Source organism: Stenella coeruleoalba (assembly GCF_951394435.1).
Source record: "Stenella coeruleoalba genome assembly, chromosome: 16".
In the NCBI taxonomy this organism is placed as follows: Eukaryota; Metazoa; Chordata; class Mammalia; order Artiodactyla; family Delphinidae; genus Stenella; species Stenella coeruleoalba.
In genome coordinates this window covers 74,157,393-74,183,389 of record NC_137162.1, presented here as the reverse complement: position 1 = coordinate 74,183,389, position 25,997 = coordinate 74,157,393, and the positions used below count along the sequence as shown (strand labels likewise).

General features: G+C 39.4%; 1 protein-coding gene across 5 annotated transcripts in view; it reads left to right on the top strand.

Annotated features, from left to right (window-relative positions):
• Positions 1-21,965, top strand: part of BMS1 (BMS1 ribosome biogenesis factor) — a 46,200-nt gene extending 24,235 nt beyond the window's left edge. For all 5 annotated transcript variants that reach the window (XM_079899531.1, XM_079899528.1, XM_079899529.1 and 2 more), the window contains 10 exons: positions 11,346-11,419; positions 12,020-12,196; positions 15,371-15,559; positions 15,648-15,828; positions 16,029-16,087; positions 17,091-17,213; positions 17,973-18,120; positions 18,450-18,625; positions 20,726-20,887; positions 21,420-21,965. In XM_079899531.1, the coding sequence (XP_079755657.1) occupies positions 11,346-11,419; positions 12,020-12,196; positions 15,371-15,559; positions 15,648-15,828; positions 16,029-16,087; positions 17,091-17,213; positions 17,973-18,120; positions 18,450-18,625; positions 20,726-20,887; positions 21,420-21,650 (1,520 nt within the window). In that variant the 3' untranslated portion in view covers positions 21,651-21,965. The remainder of the gene's footprint in view (positions 1-11,345; positions 11,420-12,019; positions 12,197-15,370; positions 15,560-15,647; positions 15,829-16,028; positions 16,088-17,090; positions 17,214-17,972; positions 18,121-18,449; positions 18,626-20,725; positions 20,888-21,419) is intronic.
• The last annotated feature ends 4,032 nt before the right edge of the window (positions 21,966-25,997 follow it).

The window sequence follows — 25,997 nt, the reverse complement described above, 5'->3', positions numbered from 1 at the left end:
AAATGGAATCATACGGTATGCAGTCTTTTCTAACTTACTGTACTCAGCATAATCATTTTGAGATTCATCCATGCTGTTGCATCTTCATTCCTTTTGATTGCTGTGTAGTTAATTTCTTTTTATTGGTGAGTAGCATTCCATTGTATAATGCAATACAGTTTGTTTATCTGTTCACCTTTTGATCGACATTTATATTATTTCCAGTTTGGGGCTATTGCAAATAAAGCTACTGTGAACATTCTTCTACAAGTCTTTGTATGAACAACTGCATTCATTTCTCTTGGGTACATATCTCAGAGTGGACTAAATGAATCATATGGTAGATGTAGTTCTAATTTTTTTTAAGAAATAGCCAAATTGTTTTCCTTAGTGGTTGTACCATTTTGCATTGCCACTAGCACTTTATGAGACTTCCAGTTGCTCCACATCCTTGCCAGTGCTTGATATGTTGGTCTTTTTAATTTTAGACACTTTTTAAGGTTTAGAGTGGTATCTCATTTTATTTTCCTAATGATTAATGATAATGAGCCTTTTTTCACATGCGTATTTGCCATCTGTGTTTCTTCAGTGAAGTGTCTGTCAAATCTTTTGCCCATTATTTTACTTTGGTTGTGTGTTATTATTGAAGTTTAATTCTAAATTACTTTTGATACAATCCTGTATCACATGGAATTTGCAATTTTTGCCCATTGTGTAACAAAGACCATCATATATGATCTGTGAATGAAGACAGTTATACTTCTTTCTGTGCCATCTGGATGACTTATTTTTCTTGTCTTAGTACACTGGCTTAAACTTCCAGTACAATGTTGATTAGAAGTGGTCAAAATAGACTATATACATATTGTAATATTACACCTACTGTTAACCAGCATTTTACCACTTTGAGTAACATGTGGAAACTTTTCTTCCATTTAGGCCCTTTTATCTTCCCCACTTAAAAAGATTTTTTTTTATTATTATGTAAGTTACAGATGTACAATATAGTGATCCACACTTTTAACAGGTTATACTCCATTATAGTTATTATAAAATATTGGCTATATTCCCTGTGTTGTATGGGGAATATATCCTTGTAGCTTATTTTATACCTAATAGTTTGTACTTCTTAATTCCCTACCCCTCTATTGGCCCTCCCCACTTCCCTCTTCCCACTGGTAACCACTAGTTTGTTCTCTGTATCTGTGAATTTGCTTTTTTTGTTGTTATATTTAGTAGTTTGTTGTAGTTTCCCCACTTTTAAATATTGGCTTGAATATTAGATAGTGGTATAATTTTTTTGACTATGATTTTACAAATTCATAAGCTGGATAGTCTGTTCTGTGTATCCATATTTCTGTTCTTTTTCTCTTTTTTCTTTTGTTTTTTCTTTTTTTTCTGATAGTCTCAGATTTCTCCTTTTATAATTTCCTTTCTGCCTATGAACTTCCTTTAGCCATTTTTTAAGGGTAAGTATGGTAGCTACAAATTCCTGTAGCTTTCCTTCATCTGAGAATGTCTGTTTCCTTCTTCATTTCTAAAGAATAGATACATAGGCTGTCATTTTACTTGGTGTGCGCCTACAGGTAATCTGTCATTTCTTTCTGGCTGCTTTCAGATATTTTTTATTTGTTTTTAGTTTTCAGAAGTTTGATGGGTGTGAATTTTGTTGGGTTTACTCGTTTGAGATTAACTCATCTTCTTGAACCTGTAAGTTTGTGTCTTTCAACAGATTTAGGAATCTGCAGTCATTATTTCTTTCAGCTCTAGACTCCTTATGAGACTCTGATGATACAGATGTTGGGATTTTTTTGTTTCTGTCCCACAGGTCTTTGAGGTGCTCTTCATTTGTTTTTAGGCTTTCTCTATGTTGTTCAGACTGAATGAATTCTATTATGTGGCCTCAAGTTCTCTAAGTCCATCCTCTTTCATCTCTACTCTTACTATTGAGCTCATGTAGCCAGTTTTTTAATTTTGGTTACTGTATTTTTCAGTTCTATAATTTCCATTTTGTTCTTCAATTTCTTGTTGAGGTTTTCAGTTTTTTGGTTGTTGCTGTAAGATTTATAGTTGCTTGTTGAAGGGTTTTTTTTTTTTTCGGCTTTTATAATTTTATTTAAAATGGCTGCTTCAAGGTACAAGTCAGATAGTTCCAACATCTGATTCATTTCAGTGTTGTTTTCAGTTGTCTTTTCACATTCAAATGATGATTTTCTTGGTTCTAGGTATGACAGGTGATTTTCTATTGTAGCCACACATTTTGTTTGGAGACCCTGGGTCCTATGTAATTTTTAAATTTTAGCAGGCGATCATCCTGTTTAGGTTTAATGTACAGGCCCTGGTCTACTTCATGGGCTGTGGTTCCAATGACAATTTAATTTCAGAGCCTTTGTGGTACTGTTTTGCTGTACTTGGTTTATCTGGTGCTACTTGTTCCTGCTGGTGCTACTGGTTCCTGCTGGTGCTACTTGGGGGGAACAGAGGAGCTTCCCTAGGCTGGGCCACCTAGTGTGACTAGGTTGGGGAAAGTTGTTTTGGCCTCTGGGGCCAGTTTGCTTGTTCTGGGGGCATCTCCTTTGCTTGGTCCTGCCTGGACGCATATTGTTTTTAAGGTGGAAGAGGAGAGTCTCATGCCTGGTGGAATCCCTCCTTGCTGATAACCCTTGGGCACCTGGTACATCTTGGTGGAGGAAAGGAGATTCAAGCTCGTTGGGAAGGCTAGCACTTTCCTTCATCACTTGCTGTCAGTGGGATACCCAGTTTACCTGGATTGCTGGTGAGATCTGGTTCAATCTGAAGGAAGAATGGGCCTATCTCATTCTGCTGCTGCCTTCTGTTGCCACTTGCGGATTGGGAAATGGTGGCCCTAAGTTGCCTTTCTGTGGGTTGTGGTATAGTGAGACATAGGCCACTATGTCATTCCTCTGGTCATGGGGACGCTCACCAGCCCATCTTTGTCTTTCCACCTTTCAGAGTTCTCCTTTGGTTGTCTCTTGTGCTCTTGCATCGTTTCTGGAGTTGATGGTTATACACAGTCAGGAGGAACAGAGGAGATATGTCTACACCATCTTTTCCAGACTGGAAATCCTTGGTGGTTATTTTCTTTTCTTTCTTTTTTTTTTTTTAACATCTTTATTGGGGTATAATTGCTTTACAATGGTGTGTTAGTTTCTGCTTTATAACAAAGTGAATCAGTTACTATGTAAAAGAGAGAATTAGAGTCTTCATGATATTGAGGCTTCCTTTCCAAACACATGGTGGTTTTACTTGTTCAGTAGATAACATTAATAATACCTCCTTCATTGAGGCATGTTGAAGAATATAGTTAAGGCATGTAAAACACTTAGAGCAGTGCCTGCCTGGTATGTGAAGCACTTAAAAGCATTAGCTAAGGTTATTCCATGTGTCCTTTATTTTATTTTATTTTTTTATTGGAGTAAAATTGCTTTACAGTGTTGTGTTAGCTTCTGCTGTACAGTGAAGTGAATCAGCTATATGTATACCTATATGCTCTCCCTCTTGGCCTCCCACCCTCCCCCATCCCACCCATCTAGGTTGTCACAGAACACCAAGCTGAGCTCCCTGTGTTATACAGCAGGTTCCCAGTAGCTATCTGTTTTACACATGGTAGTGTAATTATGTCAAACCTAATCTCCCAATTCGTCCCACCCTCCCCTTCTCCCAATGTGTCCACATGTCTGTTCTCTATGTCTACGTCTCTATTCCTGTCCTACAAATAGGTTCATCTGTACCCTTTTTCTAGATTCCACATATATGTGTTAATATACGATATTTGTTTTTCTCTTTCTGGCTTACTTCATTCTGTATGACAGACTCTAGGTCCATCCACATCTTTACAAATGACCCAATTTCATTCCTTTTTTATGGCTGAGTAATATTCCATTGTATATATGTACCACATTTTCTTTATCTATTCATCTATCATTGGACATTTAGGTTGTTTCATGTCCTGGCTATTGGAAGTAGTGCTGCAGTGAACATTGGGATACATATGTCCTTCTGAATTATGGTTTTCTCAGGCTATATGCCCAGTACTGGGATTGCTGGGTCATATGGTAGTTCTATTTTTAGTTTTTTAAGGAACCTCCCCATACTGTTCTCCATAGTGGCTGTATCAATTTACATTCCCACAAACAGTGCAACAGGGTCCCCTTTTCTCCACACCCTCTCCAGCATTTATTGTTTGTAGACTTTTTGATGATGGCCATTCTGACTGGTGTGAGGTGATATACCTCATTTTAGTTTTGATTTTCATTTCTCTAATAATTAGTGATGCTGAGCAGCTTTTCATGTGCCTCTTGGCCATCTGTATGTCTTCTTTGGTGAAATGTCTATTTAGGTCTTCCGCCCATTTTTAATTGGGTTGTTTGGGGTTTTTTTGATATTGAGCTCCATGAGCTGTTTGTATATTTTGGAGATTAATCCTTTGTTGCTTCACTTGCAAATATTTTCTCCCATTCTGAGGGTTGTCTTTTCATCTTGCTTACGGTTTCCTTTGCTGTGCAAAAGCTTTTAACTTTCATTAGGTCCCATTTGTTTATTTTTGTGTTTATTTTCATTACTTTAGGAGGTGGGTCAAAAAAGAACTTGCTGTGGTTTATGTCAAAGAGTGTTTTCCTATGTTTTCCTGTAGGAGTTTTATAGTGTCTGGTCTTACATTTAGGTCTTTAATCCATTTGGGGTTTATTTTTGTGTATGGTGTTAGGTAGTGTTCTAAGTTCATTCTTTTAGATGTAGCTGTCCACTTTTCCCAGCTTCACGTATTAAAGAGGCTGTCTTTTCTCCATTGTTTGTTCTTGCCTACTTGGTCGTAAATTAGGTGACTAGTCTGTGTGGGTTTATCTCTGTGCTTTCTATCCTGTACTATTGATCTATATTTCTGTTTTTGTGCCAGTACCATACTGTCTTGATGACTAGCTTTGTAGTATAGTTTGAAGTCAGGGAGCCTGATTCCTCCAGCTCTGTTTTTCTTTCTCAACATTGCTGTGGCTATTTGGAGTCTTTTATGTTTCCATACGAATTGTAAAATTTTTTTGTTAATTCTGTGAAGAATGCCATCGGTAGTTTGGTAGGGATTGCATTGAATCTGTAGATTGCTTTGGGCAGTATAGTCATTTTCACAATGTTGATTCTTCAAATCCAAGAACATGTATATTTCTCCATCTGTTTATGTCATCTTCGATTTCTCTCATCAGTGTTTTATAGTTTTCTGAATACAAGTCTTTCACCTCCTTAGGTAGGTTTATTCCTAGGTATTTTATTCTTTTTGTTGCATTGGTAAATGGGAGTGTTTCCTTAATTTCTCTTTCTGATTTTTCACTGTTAGTGTATTGGAATGCCAGAGATTTCTGTGCATTAATTTTGTATCCTGCAATCTTACTAAATTCATTGATTAGTTCTAGTAGTTTTCTGGTGGCATCTTTAGGATTGTCTATGTATAGTATCATGTCTGCAGACAGTGACAGTTTTACTTCCTCTTTTCCAATTTGTATTCCTTTTATTTCTTTTTCTTCTGATTGCTGTGGCTAGGACTTGCAAAACTATGTTGAATAAGAGTGGCGAGAGTGGACATCCTTGCCTTGTTCCTGATCTTAGTGGAAATGCTTTCAGTTTTTCACCATTGAGTGTGATGTTTGCTATGGGTTTGTCATTTATGGCCTTTATTATGTTGAGGTAGGTTCCCTCTATGCCCATTTTCTGGAGAGTTTTTATCATAAATGGTGTTGAATTTTGTCAAAAGCTTTTTCTGCATCTGTTGAGATTATCATATGGTTTTTATTTCTTAATTTGTTAATATGGTGTATCACATTGATTGATTTGCATATATGGAAGAATCCTTGCATCCCTGGGATAAATCCCACTTGATCATGGTGTATGATCCTTTTAATGTATTGTTGGATTCTGTTTGCTAGTATTTTGTTCAGGATTTTTGCATCTGTATTCATCAGTGATATTGGTCTGTAATTTTCTTTTTTTGTGATATCTTTGTCTGGTTTTGGTATCAGAGTGATGGTGGTTTCGTAGAACGAATTTGGGAGTATTCCTCCCTCTGCAATTTTTTGGAAGAGGTTGAGAAGGATGGGTGTTAGCTCTTCTCTAAATGTTTGATAGAATTCGCCTGTGAAGTCATCTGGTCCTGGACTTTTGTTTGTTAGAAGATTTTTAATTACAGTTTCAATTTCATTACTTGTGATAGGTCTGTTTATGTTTTCTAATTCTTCCTGGTTCAGTCTTGGTAAATTGTACCTTTCCAAGAATTTGTACATTTCTTTGTGGTTGTTCATTTTATTGGGTTATAGTTGTTTGTAGTAGTCTCTCAAAATCCTTTGTATTTCTGCATTGTCAGTTGTGATTTCTTCTTTTTCATTTCTAATTTTGTTGATTTGTGTCCTCTCCCTTTTTTTCTTGATGAGTCTGGCTAAAGGTTTATCCGTTTTGTTTATCTTCTCAAAGAACCAACTTTTAGTTTTATTGATCTTTGCTATTGTTTTATCCATTTCTATTTCATTTATTTCTGCTATGATCTTTTTTTTTCACATCTTTATTGGCGTATAATTGCTTTCCAATGGTGTGTTAGTTTCTGCCCTACAACAAAATGAATCAGTTATATATATACATATGTTCCCATATCTCTTCCCTCTTGAATCTCCCTCCCTCCCACCCTCCCTATCCCACCCTGCTATGATCTTTATGATTTCTTTCCTTCTACTGACTTTGGGTTTTTTTTGTTCTTCTTTCTCTAGTTGCTTTAGATGTAAGGTTAGATAGTTTATTTGAGATTTTTCTTGTTCTTGACGTTGGATTGTATTGCTATAAACTTCCGTCTTAGAACTGCTTTTGCTGCATCCCATAGGTTTTGGGTCGTCGTGTTTTTGTTGTCATTTGTTTCTGTGTATTTTTTCTATTTCTTTGATTTCTTCAGCGATCTCTTGGTCATATAGTAGTGCACTGTTTAGCTACCATGTATTTGTTTTTTACAGGTTTTTTCCTTTAATTGATTTCCAGTCTCATAGCACTGTGGTCAGAAAAGATGCTTGGTACGATTTCAATTTTCTTAAATTTTCTGAGGCTTGATTTGTGACCCAAGGTGTGATCTATCCTGGAAAATGTTCCGCGTGCACTTGAGAAAAACCTCTATTCTGCCAATTTCGGGCGTATTGTCCTATAGATATCAATTAAATCTATCTAGTGTATTTTGTCATTTAAAGCTTGTGTTTCCTTACTATTTTCTTTTTTGATGAACTGTCCATTGGTGTAAATGGGGTGTTAAAGTTCCCTACTATTATTGTGTTACTGTCGATGTCCCCTTTTATGGTTGATAGCATTTGCCTTATGTATTGAGGTGCTTCTGTGTTGGGTGCATAAATATTTATAATTGTTATATCTTCTTCTTGGATTGATCCCTTGATCATTATGTAGTGTCCTTCCTTATCTCTTGTAACAGTCTTTATTTTAAAGTCTATTTTATCTGATACAAGTATTGCTACTCTAGCTTTCTTTTGATTTCCATTTGCATGGAATATCTTTCCATCCCTTCACTTTCAGTCTGTATGTGTCCCTAGGTCTGAATTGGGTCTCTTGTAGACAGCATATATATGGGTCTTGTTTTTGTATCCATTCAGCCAGCCTGTGTCTTTTGTTTGGAGTATTTAATCCATTTACATTCAAAGTTATTATCGATATGTATGTTCCTATTACCATTTTCTTAATTGTTTTGGGTTTGTTTTTGTGGGTCTTTTTCTTCTCTTGTGTTTCCCGCCTAGAGAAGTTCCTTTAGCACTTGTTGTTGGTTTGGTGGTGCTGAATTCTTAGCTTTTCTTTGTCTGAAAAGCTTTTGATTTCTCTGTCGAATCTGAATGAGATCCTTGCTGGGTAGAGTAATCTTGGTTGTAGGTTTTTCTCTTTCATCACTTTAAGTATATCCTGCCACTCCCTTCTGGCCTGCAGAGTTTCTGCTGAAAAATCAGCTGATAACCTTATGGGTATCCTTTGTATGTTGTTTTTTGTTTTTTCCCTTGCTGCTTTTAATATTTTTTCTTTGAATTTAATTTTTGTTAGTTTGATTAATATGTGTCTTGGTGTGTTTCTCCTAGGGTTTATCCTTTATGCGACTCTCTGTGCTTCCTGGACTTGGGTGGTTTCCCATGTTTCCTTTCCCATGTTAAGGAAGTTTTCCATTATAATGTCTTCAAATATTTTCTTAGACCCTTTCTTTTTCTCTTCTTCTTCTGGGGCCCCTATAATTCAAGTGTTGGTGCATTTAGCGTTGTCCCAGAGGTCTCTGAGATTGTCTTCAATTCTTTTCATTCTTTTCTCTTTATTCTGCTCCTCGGCAGTTATTTCCACCATTTTGTCTTCCAGGTCACTTATTCGTTCTTCTGCCTCAGTTATTCTGTTATTGATTCCTTCTAGCGTATGTTTCATTTCAGTATTGTGTTGTTCATCTCTGTTTGTTCTTTAGTTCTTCTAGCTCTTTGTTAAACATTTCTTGAATTTTCTCAATCTGCGCCTCCATTCTATTTCCGAGGTTCTAGATCATCTTTACTATCATTACTATGAATTCTTTTTCAGGTAGGTTCCCTATTTCCTCTTCATTTACTTGGTTTTGTAGGTTTTTACCTTGTTCTTTCATCTTGACACTTGACATATTTTTTTATCGTCTCTCTTTTTTTTTTTTTTTTTTTTTAATGGGTGGGATTGTATTCCTGTTTTACTGGTTGTTTGGCCTAAGGCTTCCAGCACTGGAGTTTGTAGGCTGTTGGGTAGAGCTTGGTCTTTGTGCTGAGATGAGGACCTCTGGGAGACCTTACTCTGATGACTATTCCCTGGGGTATGAGGTTTTCTGTTATTCCAGTGGTTCGGACTCAGAGTTCCCACCACAGGAGCTCTGGCCTAACCCCTGGCTTGTGAACCAAGATCCAGCAAGCCATGTGGGGTGGCAAAAAAAAAAAAAAAAAAAAGGAAAAGGAAAAAAGGAGCAGAACAATAACAAAGAGAAAATAAAATAAGATTAGAAAACTAACAGATATGTTAGAAAGAATAAAAAAAGAAAAATATAGCTCAAACAACAACCGGAAGGTAAAAGAAAACTGCAGTAGTAAAAAAGAGGAGTTAAAAAAAAAAAAAAAAGCCAAACAAGGCCTTGGCTATGGTGGTGGGGCTTATGCAGGGACAGGGTTTAGGTGGTGGGTGGGGCCTATGGTTAGAACCCACAGGGCTGGAACAGGGCCTGCAGGGTGGTGGGGGTTGGGGCTTAGGCTCAACACAGCAGGAGGTGCCAGGAGTGCCTCTGTCCCTGGAGGGCAGAGTACCAGGTCCAGGACCCCAGCAGGCTCACTGGGCCTGAGTGGGCAGGGGGAATGCTAGGCGCCTTCCCCCTAGTCCTCCGATCCCAGAGGACCCCTCCCCATTGGCCTCTCTTGTCCTCCCTACCCCCACCCCTCCCCATGCCCCTAGGACCCACACGGCAGGAGAGGGCTCCGGAAGGCAGGGGACCAGACCCCAGCAGGCTTCCTGGAGCTGAGTGGGCGGGGGAAACGCCCACGGTGCTTCCCCTGTTCCCCCGGCCCCAGAGGGTCTCCCCTGTCCACCTCTCCTCCTCTTTCCCTCTTCCCCCCTCCTCCCTTCCTCCTACACCCCTAGGACCAATGCAGCCCGGAGGGGGCCTCAGAGGGCTGGGGACCTGGCCTGGGAGCCCAGCAGGCCTCCTGGCCCAAGTGGGCTGGGGAAACACCAGTGGCACCTCCTCTGACCTGGTCTTAGAGGGTTTCCCCCCCACTATCCACCTCTTTTCCTCTTACCCCCTCCTCCCTCCCTCCCACACCCCTAGGACCCATGAGGCCAGAGGGGACCCTGGAGAACGAGCACGGATGACTAGGCTGAGAGCCCAGCAGACTTCCCAGGGCCGAGTGGGTGGGGGAAACGCCCACGGCACCTCCCCTGATCCTCTGGTCTTGGAGGGCCCCAATATCCCACCTCTCCTCCCTGTACCTCCCTCCTATGCCCCTGGGATCAACGCGGACTGGAGGGGGCCTTGGAGGGAGGAGGACCTGGCCCGGGAGCCCCGCAGGCCTCCTGGGGCCCAATTGGACAGGGGAAATGCCTGATCCTCCGAGCCCCTGAGGGTCCCTCTAGGCGTGGGAACCCATCCCCCATCCCAGCCACCCCTCAGGGGTGCCATTCCTGTCCGACCTCCACTTCTCCTCCCCCCTCACTCCCCCATGTCCTACCCAGTCGCTCTGGGGTTCCTCCTGTCACCTTGGGCATCGAGGGCCCCCACCAGTGTCCCACTGGCACCCTAGTTGTGTCTCCATGTGTCCTTTAAAAAGCATATTAGGGCTTCCCTGGTGGCGCAGTGGTTGAGAGTCCGCCTGCCGATGCAGGGGACACGGGTTCGTTCCCCGGTCCGGGAAGATCCCACATGCCGCGGAGCGGCTGGGCCCGTGAGCCATGGCCGCTGAGCCTGCGCGTCTGGAGCCTGTGCTCCGCAACGGGAGAGGCCACAACAGTGAGAGGGCCGTGTACCGCAAAAAAAAAAAAAAAAGCATATTAAAACTTAAAAAATTTTGAAACTAAAGTTCTAGTACATTTCTTATTAGGATTATTCCTAAGTACTTTATCCTTTTTTGTTTTTTATTACAAATGAAATCTTCCCATCTTTTATACGTCCTTTGGTTCTTTGGCTCTTTCTTATATGAAAATGTTTTGATACCTTTCTAAATGTTGCCTCCCAGGGTTTTAACTTGCCTGTTTCTTTTAAGGGTAGGATCCATAACTAAACTTAGAGCTCCAGAAACAAATTAATGAGCTCTTCTTATGGGCTTGACATTGTTTTGGATACTACTGTTACTCTAAATGATGCATTTGATGTAATCTCAGATCTTTCCTAGGTATGTCACATGGTTGTGCTGTGTTGATCTCATTGTTGAGACTCTTTTTCATATGTGCTGTTATCATACCATGACTTTTCAAGTCACTCTTTGAACTGTTGGTTTGGGGACTGACATGCAGGGCCATGCATGCCACCTCTGTATGCATCAGTGCTACAGAATGTTCATCACCTATCCTGGAAAAATAGCTTGTGACTAAGTGGCATTTTGAAATAGAATATGGAAAAGTGGATTGGGCCCATTTCCTTAACCTAAACAGGTGATGAAATACTGACAAAATTTAACAAGAAAAAGAAGGCTGTGTAAGTGCGGGATTCTTTAGGGGTGTGCAGCAATAAGCACAGTAAAAATGAAGTTTGAGATGCCGAGCACATAGTCCACTTGGTGCTGGGTGGTGCTAGAGTGTCACATGCAGGCCCTACTTACAGGGGAGTCATTTGGATGTTCTTTTCCCAGAGGAGCTCTATGGTGACTTTGAAGACCTGGAAACAGGGGACGTGCACAAGGGAAAATCAGGCCCGGATACTCAGGTATGACCTGGCCATGGCCAGCCATCAGCCACTGGTCCTTGATCTGTGGTCAGTATGTTCTGCAAGAGGCCCCATATGAGATGGATGGATTCCTTCCTAAAAGTGAAGAGGGTGGGAACGGACCAAGAGTTGTTGGTTTATTTGTTATTGTTAATTTTCTTGAGTGATACCTATTACCTCTTCTTCTTGTTATGATTCTTCAGTCATTGAAAGTTTTAGCTCCTGGGTCACTGTCTTGCCATCATTCTCCTCCACTTAATTTTAAGTGCCGCTTTAAAAAAATAATAATTCCCTGTTCTCCCTAAAATTTCTTCAGAACAGTATTTGGGAGCATCTGGGTTGGGAACAGTTGCTATTATTTTTATTCATGTTTGGCATTCCCAGCCATATTAAGGAATGGCGGCTAATTGTAATGCAGATGTCTAAATGTCTCTTGTTGCAGTACATGTTATTTAGAGACAAAGGCTGTTTTATTTTGTTTTCATGATGATCACAACTAAGATTTTCGCAGCTCAAATAGAACTTTTAAAATCTGCCTTAATGTTTAAAGAAGAAGTTCTCCACAAATTTTTACAAAATTTTCTCTTCTGGAAATTTAAGGTTGAAGATGTGGAGGAAGAAGTTAAAGAAGAAATTGACCCCAATGCAGAGGAAAGTGCCAAGAAAAAGCATTTGGATAAAAAGAGAAAATTGAAAGAGATGTTTGATGCAGAATATGATGAAGGAGAAAACACATACTTTGATGATCTTAAAGGAGAAATGCAGAAACAAGCACAGGTGAGAAAACTCAGTTCCTATCAGCCTCATTTCAGGGCTGTAATAGTGCTGTGAATACGTAACTTTGTTTAGGTCTTTGCTCCCTGCCTGCTTCTGGGCCTCCTGTTTGGGCTCCTAGGTCAAGATGCAAATAGGTGTGTTTATTCATGCAGTTATCTAATTGTTTCTTCAGTCAGACATTCACCAGAAAAATATCAGTGTCTGTTTTGTACCAAGCATTAAACGTTGTGGAAGCAGAAATGGCTGAGACACGGCCACCATTTTTGAGGATCTTACAGAGTAGTGATTTGAGACAGTGTGTTTATTTACATGCAAGCATTGCCTTAGTATTCTGATTGCCACTCCCTGGAACCATAACTGAATAATTTGAATGTGTACGTGATTCTTGGCCTGTGTGGCTTATGCATATACCAGTGCTCTCTGGGGATGGTTTTCTGAAAACCCACCTTGGTCAGAGTTCAGAGGATACTTCGAATGTAAGGTCAGATGCAAAGATAAAGGGAGCCTGTGGAATGCTGAAAGGGAGATAGTGTGGCCCTGCCGTCCGGGGATGCTGAGCAGGCTGTTTGAGTTGATGAACTGACTCTGAAGGAGGCAAAGATGTGTACAGTTGATGGCAAGTGTTTGAGATGTGCTTTGACAAGTGGGGCCACCAAGAATCCCTGTAAACGGGAGCATACCCTAATATGTCTTCTGCAGATTAAGTATATGATTTGTGAAAATGCAGCTGACAGGGTTTGCTCAACCTAGGTCTTCATCTAGTTAAAGAAGTATCTCCTGGTTAGTCATAACATAGTGATTCAAAGTGTGTTCTGACCTTTGATAGAAGTGACTAGGAAATGTAAGGCTGGTTCTGAAGTCTTTGCTTTAGGCCATTTATAATTTAAAATCACCTAGGGGCTTCCCTGGTGGCGCAGTGGTTAAGAATCCACCTGCCAGTGCAGGGGACACGGGTTTGATCCCTGATCCGGGAAGATCCCACATGCTGCAGAGCAACTAAGCCCGTGTGCCACAACTACTGAGCCTGTGCTCTATAGCCCACGAGCCACAACTACTGATGCCTGCGCGCCTAGAGCCCGTGCTCTGCAACAAGAGAAGCCACTGCAATGAGAAGCCCGCGCACCGTAATGAAGAGTAGCCCCCGCTCGCCCCAACTAGAGAAAGCCCGTGTGTGCACAGCAATGAAAACCCAATGCAACCAAACAATAATAATAATAAAATAAAATCACCTAAAACCTTGTGGGTCATTGTAAAGAACTTCGAATTTTTTACTGTGAATGAAATGGGCGTCCATCGGGTTTTTTGTTTGTTTGTTTGTTTGTTTGCGGTATGCGGGCCTCTCACTGTTGTGGCCTCTCCCGTTGCGGAGCACAGGCTCCAGACGCGCAGGCTCAGCAGCCATGGCTCACGGGCCCAGCCGCTCCGCGGCATGTGGGATCTTCCTGGACCGGGGCACAAACCGTTGTCCCCTGCATTGGCAGGTGGACTCTCAACAACTGTGCCACCAGGGAAGCCCGCATCGGGGGTTTTGAGTAGAGGAGAGGCATGCATGATCTGATTACCCCTTGAAAGGATTACCCTGGCACAAGTTCAGTAAGATTAACATGACTTACACTGGGGAGGGGGTGGGGGGTTGCAGTGATGAGAGGAAAGAAAGAGTCAAATTCTGGCTATACTTTTTTTGAAAGGTAGATCAGTAGGATTTCCTGGTGGATTGAATGTGAGATGTGTGAGAGGGAAGATAAGGATGACTTACTGGAGGCATTGGGTTGTCATCAGTAAGAGGAAAGCCTTTCATTGATGTCAGTCTACCTGGGAAGATGAAGTTTGGATCTGTTAGGTTTGAGATACCTTTCAGACAAGAGGAGTGTCAGGTGGTCAGTTCTGGAGAGCTGTTGAGGCCAGGGACTTAAATGTGATGTACTCAGGATCTGGGTGCTTTTTAAAACTATGAGATAGGTGGAATGACCTGGGGAGTAAGCATGGAGTCAGGAGAGGAGAGGACCAGGACTGGGTACTTCAGGAGACTGGGCAGAGACAAGGAAGCAGCAGTGGAGGCTGCGTGGCTCCCAGGAGATAGAAGAAATGTAAGAGGACGTGCAGTATGCTGGAAACCACTGTAGAAGGAAGTGATAAATTGTTTCAAATCCTGCTGTTGTGTTAACTACAGTGAAGACAGAATTGACCACTGGATTAAGAACATGGAGGCCTTTAGTGACTTTTGCAAGCATTTCAATGGAATATTGGTTCAAGTACAATTTTAGGGGATTTATGAGAATATGTGCAGCGTAACTGGAACCAGACTTTAGAAAACTTCTGTGGCATTTTGCTTCAAAGATAAGCGGAGGAACGGGGCAATAGTGAGAGGAAGTGCAGTCAAAAGGTTTTAAGATGAGAGAAATAACAGGAAAGATTTGTTGGAATAAAGTCCAACAGGAGTGGATGATCTAGGGTGCAAGTAAAGGTTGGCATTAAATAGAGGCATGGATAATCTCTAACAGCTGCCTAGTAGAGCTTGCTGTGATTAAGGAAATGTATATCTTACTGTCTTATATTGTAGCCACCTAGCCACATGTTGATACTGACCACTTGAAATACAGTTAAAGTGATTAAATGACTGAATTATAAAATTTTATTTAATTTCAACTTAAATAGCCATGTGTGGCTACTATATTGAACAGTGCAAAGCTGTAATAAAAGGCTGAATATGGGTGTAAACCCTGGTAGAAGGGCTAACTGGAAGTTCTTTTAGGTTGCTTAAATTTTGAGTGAATTAGGAAACAGTCAACAGCTGAGAGTGAGGATGAGGGAGGAGATAACTGGGTGTTTGATGAAAAGAGAAAAAGTGTGAAATAATTGGGAGAGTAAGAAAAGAAAGTGTGGATGGGGAAGTTCAGAGTGTCAACCAACATTAAGGGCTGCTTTCAGAGTTGTTTGTATTTACTATAGTATAGCTTGGAGCAACAGAGAAGTAAACAGTTGGGGCATATCCTGAACAAACTGTATAGATAAAACATATTATTTTTAATTAGGATAAAGCCTAAATAATTCTGTACATGGTTCCTTTCTTTAGAAATTGCTCTTTTTTTTAAATGTTAATCTTACATTTATTAAAAGTAACAGAATTATGGGTTTTTCATTGTTTTTGTTTTATTTTCCCCCTCTCATGTATAGCTTAACCGGGCAGAATTCGAAGATCAAGATGATGAAGCCAGAGTTCAGTATGAGGGTTTTCGACCTGGGATGTATGTCCGAATTGAGATAGAAAATGTCCCCTGTGAATTCGTGCTTAACTTTGACCCACATTACCCAATTATTTTGGGTGGTTTGGGCAATAGTGAGGGCAATGTTGGATATGTACAGGTAGGTACCCTTCACTGTATGCTTAACGATTGAGGTTCTTTGGTCATACTTGTACCAGTAATCTTACTGAAATCTCTTCTCCTTTCAGATGCGTCTGAAGAAACATCGTTGGTATAAGAAAATCCTCAAGTCCCGAGATCCAGTCATTTTTTCTGTAGGGTGGAGGAGGTTTCAGACCATCCCACTTTATTATATTGAAGACCACAATGGAAGACAGAGGCTTCTGAAATACACCCCACAGCACATGCATTGTGGAGCAACCTTTTGGGGTAAAAAGAGATTAGAATAAACTTGCTTGTAGGTTAATTTAAATCTTTTAAGCTTTATCATTGTAGTTTTGCTTTTTTCCTTTCATGAAATCCCAATTCATAAGATTTTTCTCTTTTTTTTTGGATTGGAGTATATATGTAAAGCAGGATCTAGAATGTGTGGTTCACTGTATTTTTTTTTTTTTCCTGTTTCCTTTAAGGTCCTATCACTCCGCAGGGTACTGGGTTCTTGGCAATACAGTCTGTCAGTGGCATAATGGTAACTATCTTTGATCGTTTATTTTATAGATTGTGTTTGAGAAATAATATCTGGATTATGGAATATGTACCTGAAACTTTAAGTTGAAAATTATTCATTTTAAGTATTTATAGTAAACTTCTCTTTGCTTTTAAATTTCCTGCATCTTTTTTTTTTTGCGGTACGCGGGCCTCCCACCACCGCGGCCTCTACCGCCTCGGAGCACAGGCTCCGGACGCGCAGGCCCAGCGGCCATGGCCCATGGGCCCAGCCGCTCTGCGGTACGTGGGATCCTCCCGGACCGGGGCACGAACCCCTGCCCCCTGCACCGGCAGGCAGACTCCCAACGACTGTGCCACCAGGGAAGCCCTTTCCTGTATCCTTTTAAGTAAAGTGTGAGAGTAGAGAAAAGGGAAATAGAAGAATTGTAATAGTACTGATGACATTTTATATTTTTATGCTTTTATATTTTATGCTTTTTAATATTATTCTAAAAATATTTAAGCAGTGCTCACCATGAGCTAACCACTCGACTAGGTTCTGGCATACATTGGATACCAGCTAGACATAAGACTACCCCCTAGTAATCTGGTTTAGCAAGGTATGTTCACACGGTCTTCATTTGACCAATCAGAGCAGGTTTTATTGGCCTCATTTAACAGAAAAGAAAACAGAATAATGGGCAAATGGAATCCATCCTTAATGTCCAAAATTTAATTTCTCAAACATTGTAGCCAAATCTTCATTATTCCTTTTCATTCATTCATCTTTGTGAAACTGTGTTACTGTGAAATCACCCTCAGGAAAATGCTCAAGATATCATCATTAATTTTGGCGTACGTGTATTATAGTTTCAGATAGCTTTTGTTAAAATACTGTTTTGCATGTTCATATATTCTTTCTTACTTTTTCTTAGGTGATTGTAAGTGAATTGCACTTTGGTAATTTGTTGCATTACAGAGAAATGTAGTTCTTCTCTTGCTGACATTATTCCTGTATTCACATTTTGGGGGTTCCTTTTTAGGCTGATTTCCGGATAGCTGCCACAGGAGTTGTCCTTGATCTGGATAAATCTATAAAAATTGTGAAGAAATTAAAGCTAACTGGCTTTCCATATAAAATTTTCAAGAACACTTCATTCATTAAGGTATATATATATATATATCTGTATATTCATATGCTTATAAATGTGTATATTTTTAAAGGAGGAATGAAATATTCTAATATAGGTCTAAGATATAGTTGTAATGTTTTCAGAAAAGTATTTGAAATCTTTTATAAACTTGGTCTTTGATATTTTTAGTTTACTTCTTTATATTTTATATTCTTCATATTTAGTTTACTTCTTTAGATTTCTGAGCATATTTAAGTAACACAGAGCAATATAATATGGGAGGGTAGTTTGAGCAACATTTATTGAAAATTTCATCAGTAGAGGGTGTTTCCATTAAAAACACAGAGTTAAGATGATCATAAAATGTTCTTATAACGTAATACTACCATCAGCATTTATCTTGCAGTCTCTTTATTTTCTGAGTGTGTGCACCTAAGTAATAGGATATGAACTGTAGTCAAGCCCTGTGAGATGACAGCAAAGGCCATCTAGGCCAGTTCAGACCAATAAATATCTTTTTGATCTTCTCTTCTACAAAGATAGCAGTGATGAACATGTTAATGAGCCCACAATAGAGTCTTAATTAGTGTTATTTCAGGGAAGATAGAGTTGTATTCCTTTTGACCTAGTAATTCCACCTTTGGGGGAAAAATAGAGTTGATTTTTTTATCACCTTTCAATGAATTATTTTTTGTTTTTTAACCAAGGATATATTTATGAACTAAGAAGTAAAATATCTGACTTTGTGTGTATGTATTTTTTAAATATATATATGTATATATATACCTGTAGGGAATGTTTAATTCTGCTTTGGAAGTGGCCAAATTTGAAGGTGCTGTGATTCGAACTGTCAGTGGAATAAGGGGACAGATCAAGAAGGCGCTCCGGGCTCCAGAAGGAGCTTTCCGGGCCACCTTTGAGGATAAACTGCTGATGAGTGGTAAATATCCTTTGTGGTGTGTTCTTAACAGCATGTTACCTACCATTCACTATTGATTTCTAGCCAGTGTGAACTATAGCTGGTAGTTTAGGTCTTTAGAAACAGGCGTCAGCTGTAGCTCTCCCCAGTTGGAGCATCTCGTGTAGCACGCCCAGCCACACCCAGTAAAAGCTTTGTGTTATTCAAAAGTAGTTCACTTGGTGAAGTCTCTCTTCAAATACTGTGCAACCAGCTAGAGAAGTTTGGAGTGAATATTTTGTTCTTTTGTTTACCGAGATGGATATGAATCTTCTTTTGAAAATGTTAATGTAAATTTCCTCTCTTTCCAGACATTGTCTTCATGAGAACTTGGTATCCTGTCTCTGTTCCAGCCTTCTATAACCCAGTAACATCTTTGTTGAAACCAGCTGGTGAGAAAGACACCTGGTCAGGAATGCGGACAACTGGTCAACTCCGGCTCTCCCATGGCATCAAACTAAAGGCTAGCAAGGATTCTCTGTATAAGGTACAGTCAATCACCCATGTGCTCTGTAGATGGGTGTCACCCAGAAGCTTCATATGTAATGTTTTTTGTGATTTGAATTTTCAAGTAGAAAGTCTAACATTAAATTTGAATGAACATGTTGTATATTCATAGACTGTTTTGGAAGGAACACAGGACAAGTGGTAATAGTGGTTTTCTGTGGATTGGAAAGGAGACTTAAACTTTTCACCTCTTTTGAACTATATACCTCTTTTGAACTTTTTTTTGTACTATATACATGTATTAATTTGAAAAACATTAATATACTGATTCTTATTGAAGCAAGGGGGAAGGGTTTTTTTGAGTTTCAATAAACTTTTTGTTGAAGTGTTAACATACACTCAGAAAAGTACACAAATAATAAGTGTATACAGCTCATCGAATTTTAGCATACCTAAGTTGCCATCGCCTGGATCAAGCAATAGAATTACCAGCACAGTAGAAGTCCCCCTTGTGACCTCTCCCAGTCACTACCCCACCTCCACCTCAGAGATAGCCGCTATCCCAACCCCTGACACGGAAATTACTTCTGCCTTTTTTTGAGTTTTATAAAATATACCATGTACTGTTTTGCCCAGTTTCTTTCCTTCAGTATTATGAGATTCATCCATGTTCTTGTATATAGCAGACGTTTATTTGTTTTTATTGTTGAGTAGAATTTCATTGTATGAGAATGTCGGTTTTATCCATTGATGGACAGTGTTTCCAATTTTTGGCTATTATAAATGCTGCCCTGAACACTTACATGCAACTTGTTTGGTGTGCATGTGCACACAGTTCCGTTCCATAGATCCCCATGGGTGGGATTGCCAGGTTACAGGGTACATGTGTTCAACATCAGTGTGTGATCCCTGTAGTATACTGAAATACCAGGTTAGACTTGAACAGCTTATCAGAGTTCTAGTTATTCCACATCCTTTCCAGTAGTTGGCCTCATCAGTATTTTAAAATGTTAAGTTGTCAGTGCCTGTCTGGATTCCCATTTTCATTCAAGTTTTGGTCTCTGAGAACGTCCATTATTTTGTTCACAGGTTAACAATGCATTCGAAAAGATTTGTTTGTGATAATGCAGGAGATTTAATTGTTTTGTAATAAGAGGGTAATTCAGGGTATCGGTCTGCCATTCTGCTAGAAACAGAAGTTTTCCAGACATTAGTTTTTCTGTAAAATAGTTAATAAAATTTGAATCACATTGCCATGAATTTCTCTTAAAATATACTTCAGAACATAGTACCTGTTGTCCAGTCTGTGGTGCTTACTTGTTTTTGAGAAGGAGATTTCTCTGATTTCTTTCATTCTAAAATATTTTGGTGTCTTAAACAGAGAATATTGAATATTATTGTGGGTGATGTCTTTAACAGTAAATTTATAAAGATACAGCAGACATATTCTCTATATAGTTGTCGACCTTGGTAAAGGTCTAGGACAAAACTTTCAACTTATTAACTACTTCTGAGAAAGTTAAGAATTTTGGTCATCTCAATTTAAGCATAGAATTTGGTTAGCTTGAAAACTGAATGTAGAAGGAGTTTTGCCTTCATTAGTCATTTAAATGTCACTTTTCTCAACCAGCCTTCTATTAGAAACAGAATAAAGTTAAACTTCTTAATGAGAATCAGGGATGGGGGCATTTCAGCTGCTCATTGGAGGAATAACTATGTCCTTAAATCCAGAGAGGTTTATAGTCAAGATGAAAAGCTAGTTATTCTTGTTAGGCTAGAAAAAACCGTCTCAGTGCCCCAAAGATAAGGCCAGAGTTTTTCATTAACAGAAACTTTGGATCTTTTCATCTGCTCTGTTGAGATCCTATCGTCCATACTGTAGATATGGGCACAGTTGATTTCTTGGAAGAATTGTAAATATGTATATTCTATATATTCCTTTGTTTTGTTTGCAGCTGTGCATGGCCATTGAGGCAATATATATCTGATGGATGATTGAGTCCTCATTTCTGATGGTCAGCAAACTGTGGTGTTACTGATCTTGTGGAAAAATCAACCCATTGAGAAGATTTTATGCAAGTTTTAAATGTACATAGATCATAATATATGTCACAGTCTTTGTTTTATTTTTCTTTTTCAGCCAATTGTGAGGCAAAAGAAACATTTTAATTCACTGCACATTCCAAAAGCCTTGCAGAAGGCCCTGCCATTTAAGAGCAAGCCCAAGACCCAAGCAAAGGCAGGCAAGATTCCGAAGGACAGACTGAGACCAGCTGTCGTACGGGAGCCTCATGAAAGGAAGGTACTGTTGATGGACGGCTTCCAGCATGTTGCATTTAGATGTGAAAATAATGCTTTCAGTAACACACGTGGCATTCTTACTGCATTCTCACTTTTCATTAGGAAAGGATAAGGGCCAGACTTATTCAAGGCACTTGATCTGGAAATTAGAAGAAAGGCCGGAGTCCATTTCGCTTCTTTTGTTTAGTCATGCTCTGCCTTATGCATTTTAATGGGGAATAATAGGCACACAGCTGGCAAGTCGCTCTTAGTTGTACAGAGTATCCACAGAGTGATTTAACAAAGGTGGTTTTGTGGTCAAGGCCATTATTTAAGTATTTTACTAAGTAAATATGCTCCTACTTATATTTCCATGCAAATTATAATTTCCTAGTTCAGGATAAATTTTCACTAGGTTAATATTCATTTGGATCATGAATTGATTGTAACTTTGATGCCATCAGCTGTGGTGTTTAGGCCTCCTGAAACTTAGAAGGAAAGCATGCTGTAGCTGTAAGAATATTCTGATGCTCACTGGGTTTTGCCATTGTCAGATCCTTGCGCTGCTGGATGCTCTGAGTACAGTGCACAGTGAGAAGATGAAGAAAGCCAAGGAGCAACGGCATCTGCACAACAAAGAACACTTCAAAGTGAAGCAGAAGGAGGAAGAAGAGAAACTGAAGCGACAGAAGGACCTCAGGAAGAAGCTCTACCGAATTCAGGGTCAGAAAGAAAGAAGAAATCAGAAGTCCAGCCTGAAGGGGCCTGAGGAGCAATTGAAGTGATCTCCAGACAGACAGACAGACAGACAGTCATTTGAATCTGCAGTGATAAATGGTTTCATATATTGTAGTACTTTTAAATAACAAGTCAGGGGACTGGAGCCTAAGCACAACCTCTTTGTTGGATATATTGCCTAGACTGTGCCTTTGAGAGGAGAAATGGAGACTGCTGATGGGACACCTGTTCATTCTCAACATCTGGGTTATGTCACAATAAAGCCACATAATTGATGGTTTTCTAGATTCCCTCACATTCCTCTTACCTGTCTCAGTTTAATTTTGTGCTACAAAAGTATCATTAAAATATTTTCTTGTTAATTTTGGCTTAGTAGTTTTCATTAGGGAATGAGTGCTTGATAATTGCTTACTCTACTACCTTCATGATGAGTCTTCCAGAAGGGAAAAAATATTAACTTGAATCCTCAGCATTAAGGTAAAATTTTAGAGAAGGATATATAGTTATTTTTATTTTTTTGTCTGTCATATGTTATATTCTTTGATTATTGACCCTAATGGACATTTTACATCTTATTTCACATGTTTTTCAAGTTCGTATAATAGCTAGTTAACACTAAATACTGTTTTAATGCTTTTAGACTAGGGATGACATCTGTGGAGGTAGTTAACATTCTCTCTGAAGTTCATGTTGATATACCCTCTGGGTCTAAAATGCATGCCTGAGAGCCATCAACACCTTGCTGGGTGGGAGTGGGTAGAATCTTCTAGGAATAGGAAGGGATCAAGATGAAACAGTCAGGTCTTAGTCCAGCGTTCTTTCCTCAGTATCTTCACTACCTCAAAGAACATCACCAAGTCCAATCCGCATATGCAGGCCAGCGCCCAAGAAGCCCAGATGATCCTGCCGAGATGTCCATTTGACTAAAAGCTGAGCAGGTCCAGCTTAGCAAGGCTGTGCACAGAAGCCAGACACGTAAGTGACATGAACAAAGAGGGCAGCCTGTCTTTCCCAGTGTCTTAAACTACTTCCTGCAGACTTGACCATCCCAGTGCTAGGTGCAGGGAGGGTCTGGGTAGGGCTCCAGGCTCTGCCACTCTTCATGGTGTGACTGGGTAAGTTCCTGAGTATCTTGGAGTTTCAAGTTTCTTATGGGGATTAGTTTATCATCCCCAAGTAATATGGGGATGATAAACTAATCTGGCAGTCTGTGAGGATTTAATGAGACAAAATGCAAAGTGACTGGTACAGAACAGATTTTTAAATTTTTTGTTTCTCCTTCTGGTCCCATTTTAAAGAGTTGTATAGGTCTGTGAATTTGAACACTTTATATAGGTTTTAAAACATACCTATATATTCATGTAGTCAACACCACTATCAAGATACCAAACAGTCCCATCTTTCCAAAGCACTTCCTCATGCTATGCAACCCAAGCCTTCCCCGCTTCCCCACTCCCCACTACCAAAAAAACTGATGTGTTTTTCATTACTACAACTTTGTCATTTCAAGAATATCACGTAAGTGGAACAATACGGTGTGTAATCTTTTGAAATTGGGATCATATCTTTGAGATTCGTCCCAATTGTCCTGTGTATCAATGGTGCATTCCTTTTGATTACTAAATAGTTACCAGCTGTACAGACAGGCCACAGTTGGTTATCCATTCTCCAGTGGAAGACCATTGTGGTTGTTTCTAGTTTTGGGCAGTTATGAATGTGGCTGCTGTAAATATCTGTGTAGAGGTTTTCGTGTGAACATAAGTTTTCATTACTCCAGGGTAAAAATACCCAGGAGTAGCACTTCTGGGTCATATGGTTTAAAAGAACTGTCAGACTGTCTTCTGGAGGGGCTGTACCATTTTGCATTCCATCTCACTGGTTTTAATTTGCATTTCCCTAATGACTGATAATATTGAGCATCTTTGCATATGCGTACTTGCCTTTCATATACTATGTCCTCTTTGGTGAAGTTTATGTTCAAGTCTTTTGCTACTTTTTATTTGGATCATTTTTTTTTTTTTTTTTTTTTGCGGTACGTGGGCCTCTCACCGTTGTGGCCTCTCCTGTTGTGGAGCACAGGCCCCGGATGCGCAGGCTCAGCGACCATGGCTCACGGGCCCAGCTGCTCTGCGGCATGCGGGATCTTCCCAGACCGGGGCACGAACCCGTGTCCCCTGCATTGGCAGGCGGACTCTCAACCGCTGCGCCACCAGGGAAGCCCTGGATCGTTTTCTTACTGTTGATTTTGAGAGTTTTTAATATATTTTGGAAGCAGTCCTTTGTCACATATGTGATTTACAAATACTTTCTCCTAGTCTATTGCTGTCTTTTCGTTCTCTTAACGGTGTCTTTTGCAAAATTTAAAATATTTGTCAAGACTAATTTATTACTTTTTTTCTTTTATGAATCGTGCATTTGGTGTCATGGCTCAGAACTCTTTTCCTAACCACAGATCATGAAGATTTTCTATGTTTTCTTCTAAAAGCTTTATAGCTTTACGATTTTCATTTTGAGTTAACTTTTGTATAAGGTGTGAGATTTAGATTGGGGTATTTTTTTTAAACTTACAGACAACAAATTGTTCTAATACCATTTGTTGAAAGGCTATCCTTTCTCCATTGAGATATATTTGCATCCTTGTCAAAGATCATTTGGGCACATTTGTGAGCGTATATCCTGGGCTCTCTGTTCTGTTCCGTTCGTTGATTGATGCGTCTATACCGTTGCTGCAAGATCTTGATTATTGTAGCTTTACAGTAAGTCTTAAAATTGGGAAGTGTGATTCCTCTAAATAAATTTATTTCTCTTATTCAAAATTGTTTCAGCTGTTCTAGGGCCTTTCCCTTTTGGTATAAATTTTAATAAGCTTGCCTACATTTACCAAAAAATCCTGCTGTGATTTTGATTGCATTAAATCTGTAGATCAACTTGGAGAGCATTGACATTTTCACTCTGTGGGTCCTCCAGTCCATGGCATATCTCCCCATTTATTTAGAACTGTTTTTGGCTTCAAACTATTTACTGCTAGTTTTTAGAAAAACGATCAATTTTTGTATGTTGAGCTTACATTCTGTGATGTTACTAGGCCCATTTATTAGTTCTAGATCTTTCTTGTGGGGGAGGGGAACACATTCCTTGGGATTTTATACTTAGACTATCATGTTGTCTGCAAGCAGAGACAGTTTTTATTCCTTCCTTTCCAGCTGTATGCCTTTTTTTCTTATGTGTTACACTGGATAGGACTTCCAGTATAATGGGAAATTGGACTGTTCAATGTGGGCATCCTTGCTTTGGTCCCAATTTTTTTGTAGCTGCTCCTTCTCAGTTTGAGGAAATTCCTTTCTGTGCCTGGTTAGCTGGGAATCTTTATCATGAATGAATGTTGAATTTTGCCAAATGCTTTTTCTTCATCAATTTATATAATCATGTAGTTTTTCACCTTTCGACTGTTAATATGATGATTACATTGATTTATTTTTCAAACCATATTTGAACCTACATGGATGAACCTACATAGATATTGCATCAAGTGTAGCAAACAAAATATTAAAAAATAATATTTACAATTGAGTGACGTTTATCCCAATATTGTATCCCTGGATGGTGTATTATTATTTTAATATTTTGCTAGATTTCATGCACTAATGTTTTGTTGAGGATTTTTGCATTTATATTTATAAGGGATATGGTTCTGTAGAGTTCTTTTGTCTTTTATCTGATGATGGTATCAGGGTAATGCTGGCCTTATAAGATGATTTGGGAAATGTTCCCTCCTCTTTTATATTCTGGAATTGATTGGGTAGAATTGTTGTTATTTCTTCATTAAATGTTTGATAGAATTTGTCAATGAGGGAATTCCCTGGCGGTCCAGTGGTTAGGACTCTGCTTCCACTGCAGGGGGCATGGGTTTGATCCCTAGTCAGGGAAATAAGATCCCGCAAGCTGCGTGGTACAGCCAAAAACAACAAAACAAAACAGAATTTGTCAATGAAGCCATCTAGGCTTGGACATTTAAAAAAATTTTTTTTAACAATGAATTTAATATCGTTAATAGTTACAGGGCTATTCAGATTATTTTATCTTGAGTGAATTATGGTAGGTTATGAAATGGAATTGATTTATTTCACCTAAGTTGTCAAATTTATAAGTATAAAGTTATTTGTAGGAAGGATTCCCTTACTACCCTTTTACTATCTTTTGGGTCTGTAGTGATATCACCTCTTTCGTTCCTGATATCGGTAATTTGTGTCTTCTCTACTTTTGTTCTTTTGTTTAGTCTTCCTAGAAGTTTATTAATTTTATTGATTTATTTTCAAAGAATGAGCTTTGGGTTTCATTGATTTTCTCTGTTCTTTTGCTGTTTTCAATTTCATTGGTGTCTGCTCTTTATTTCT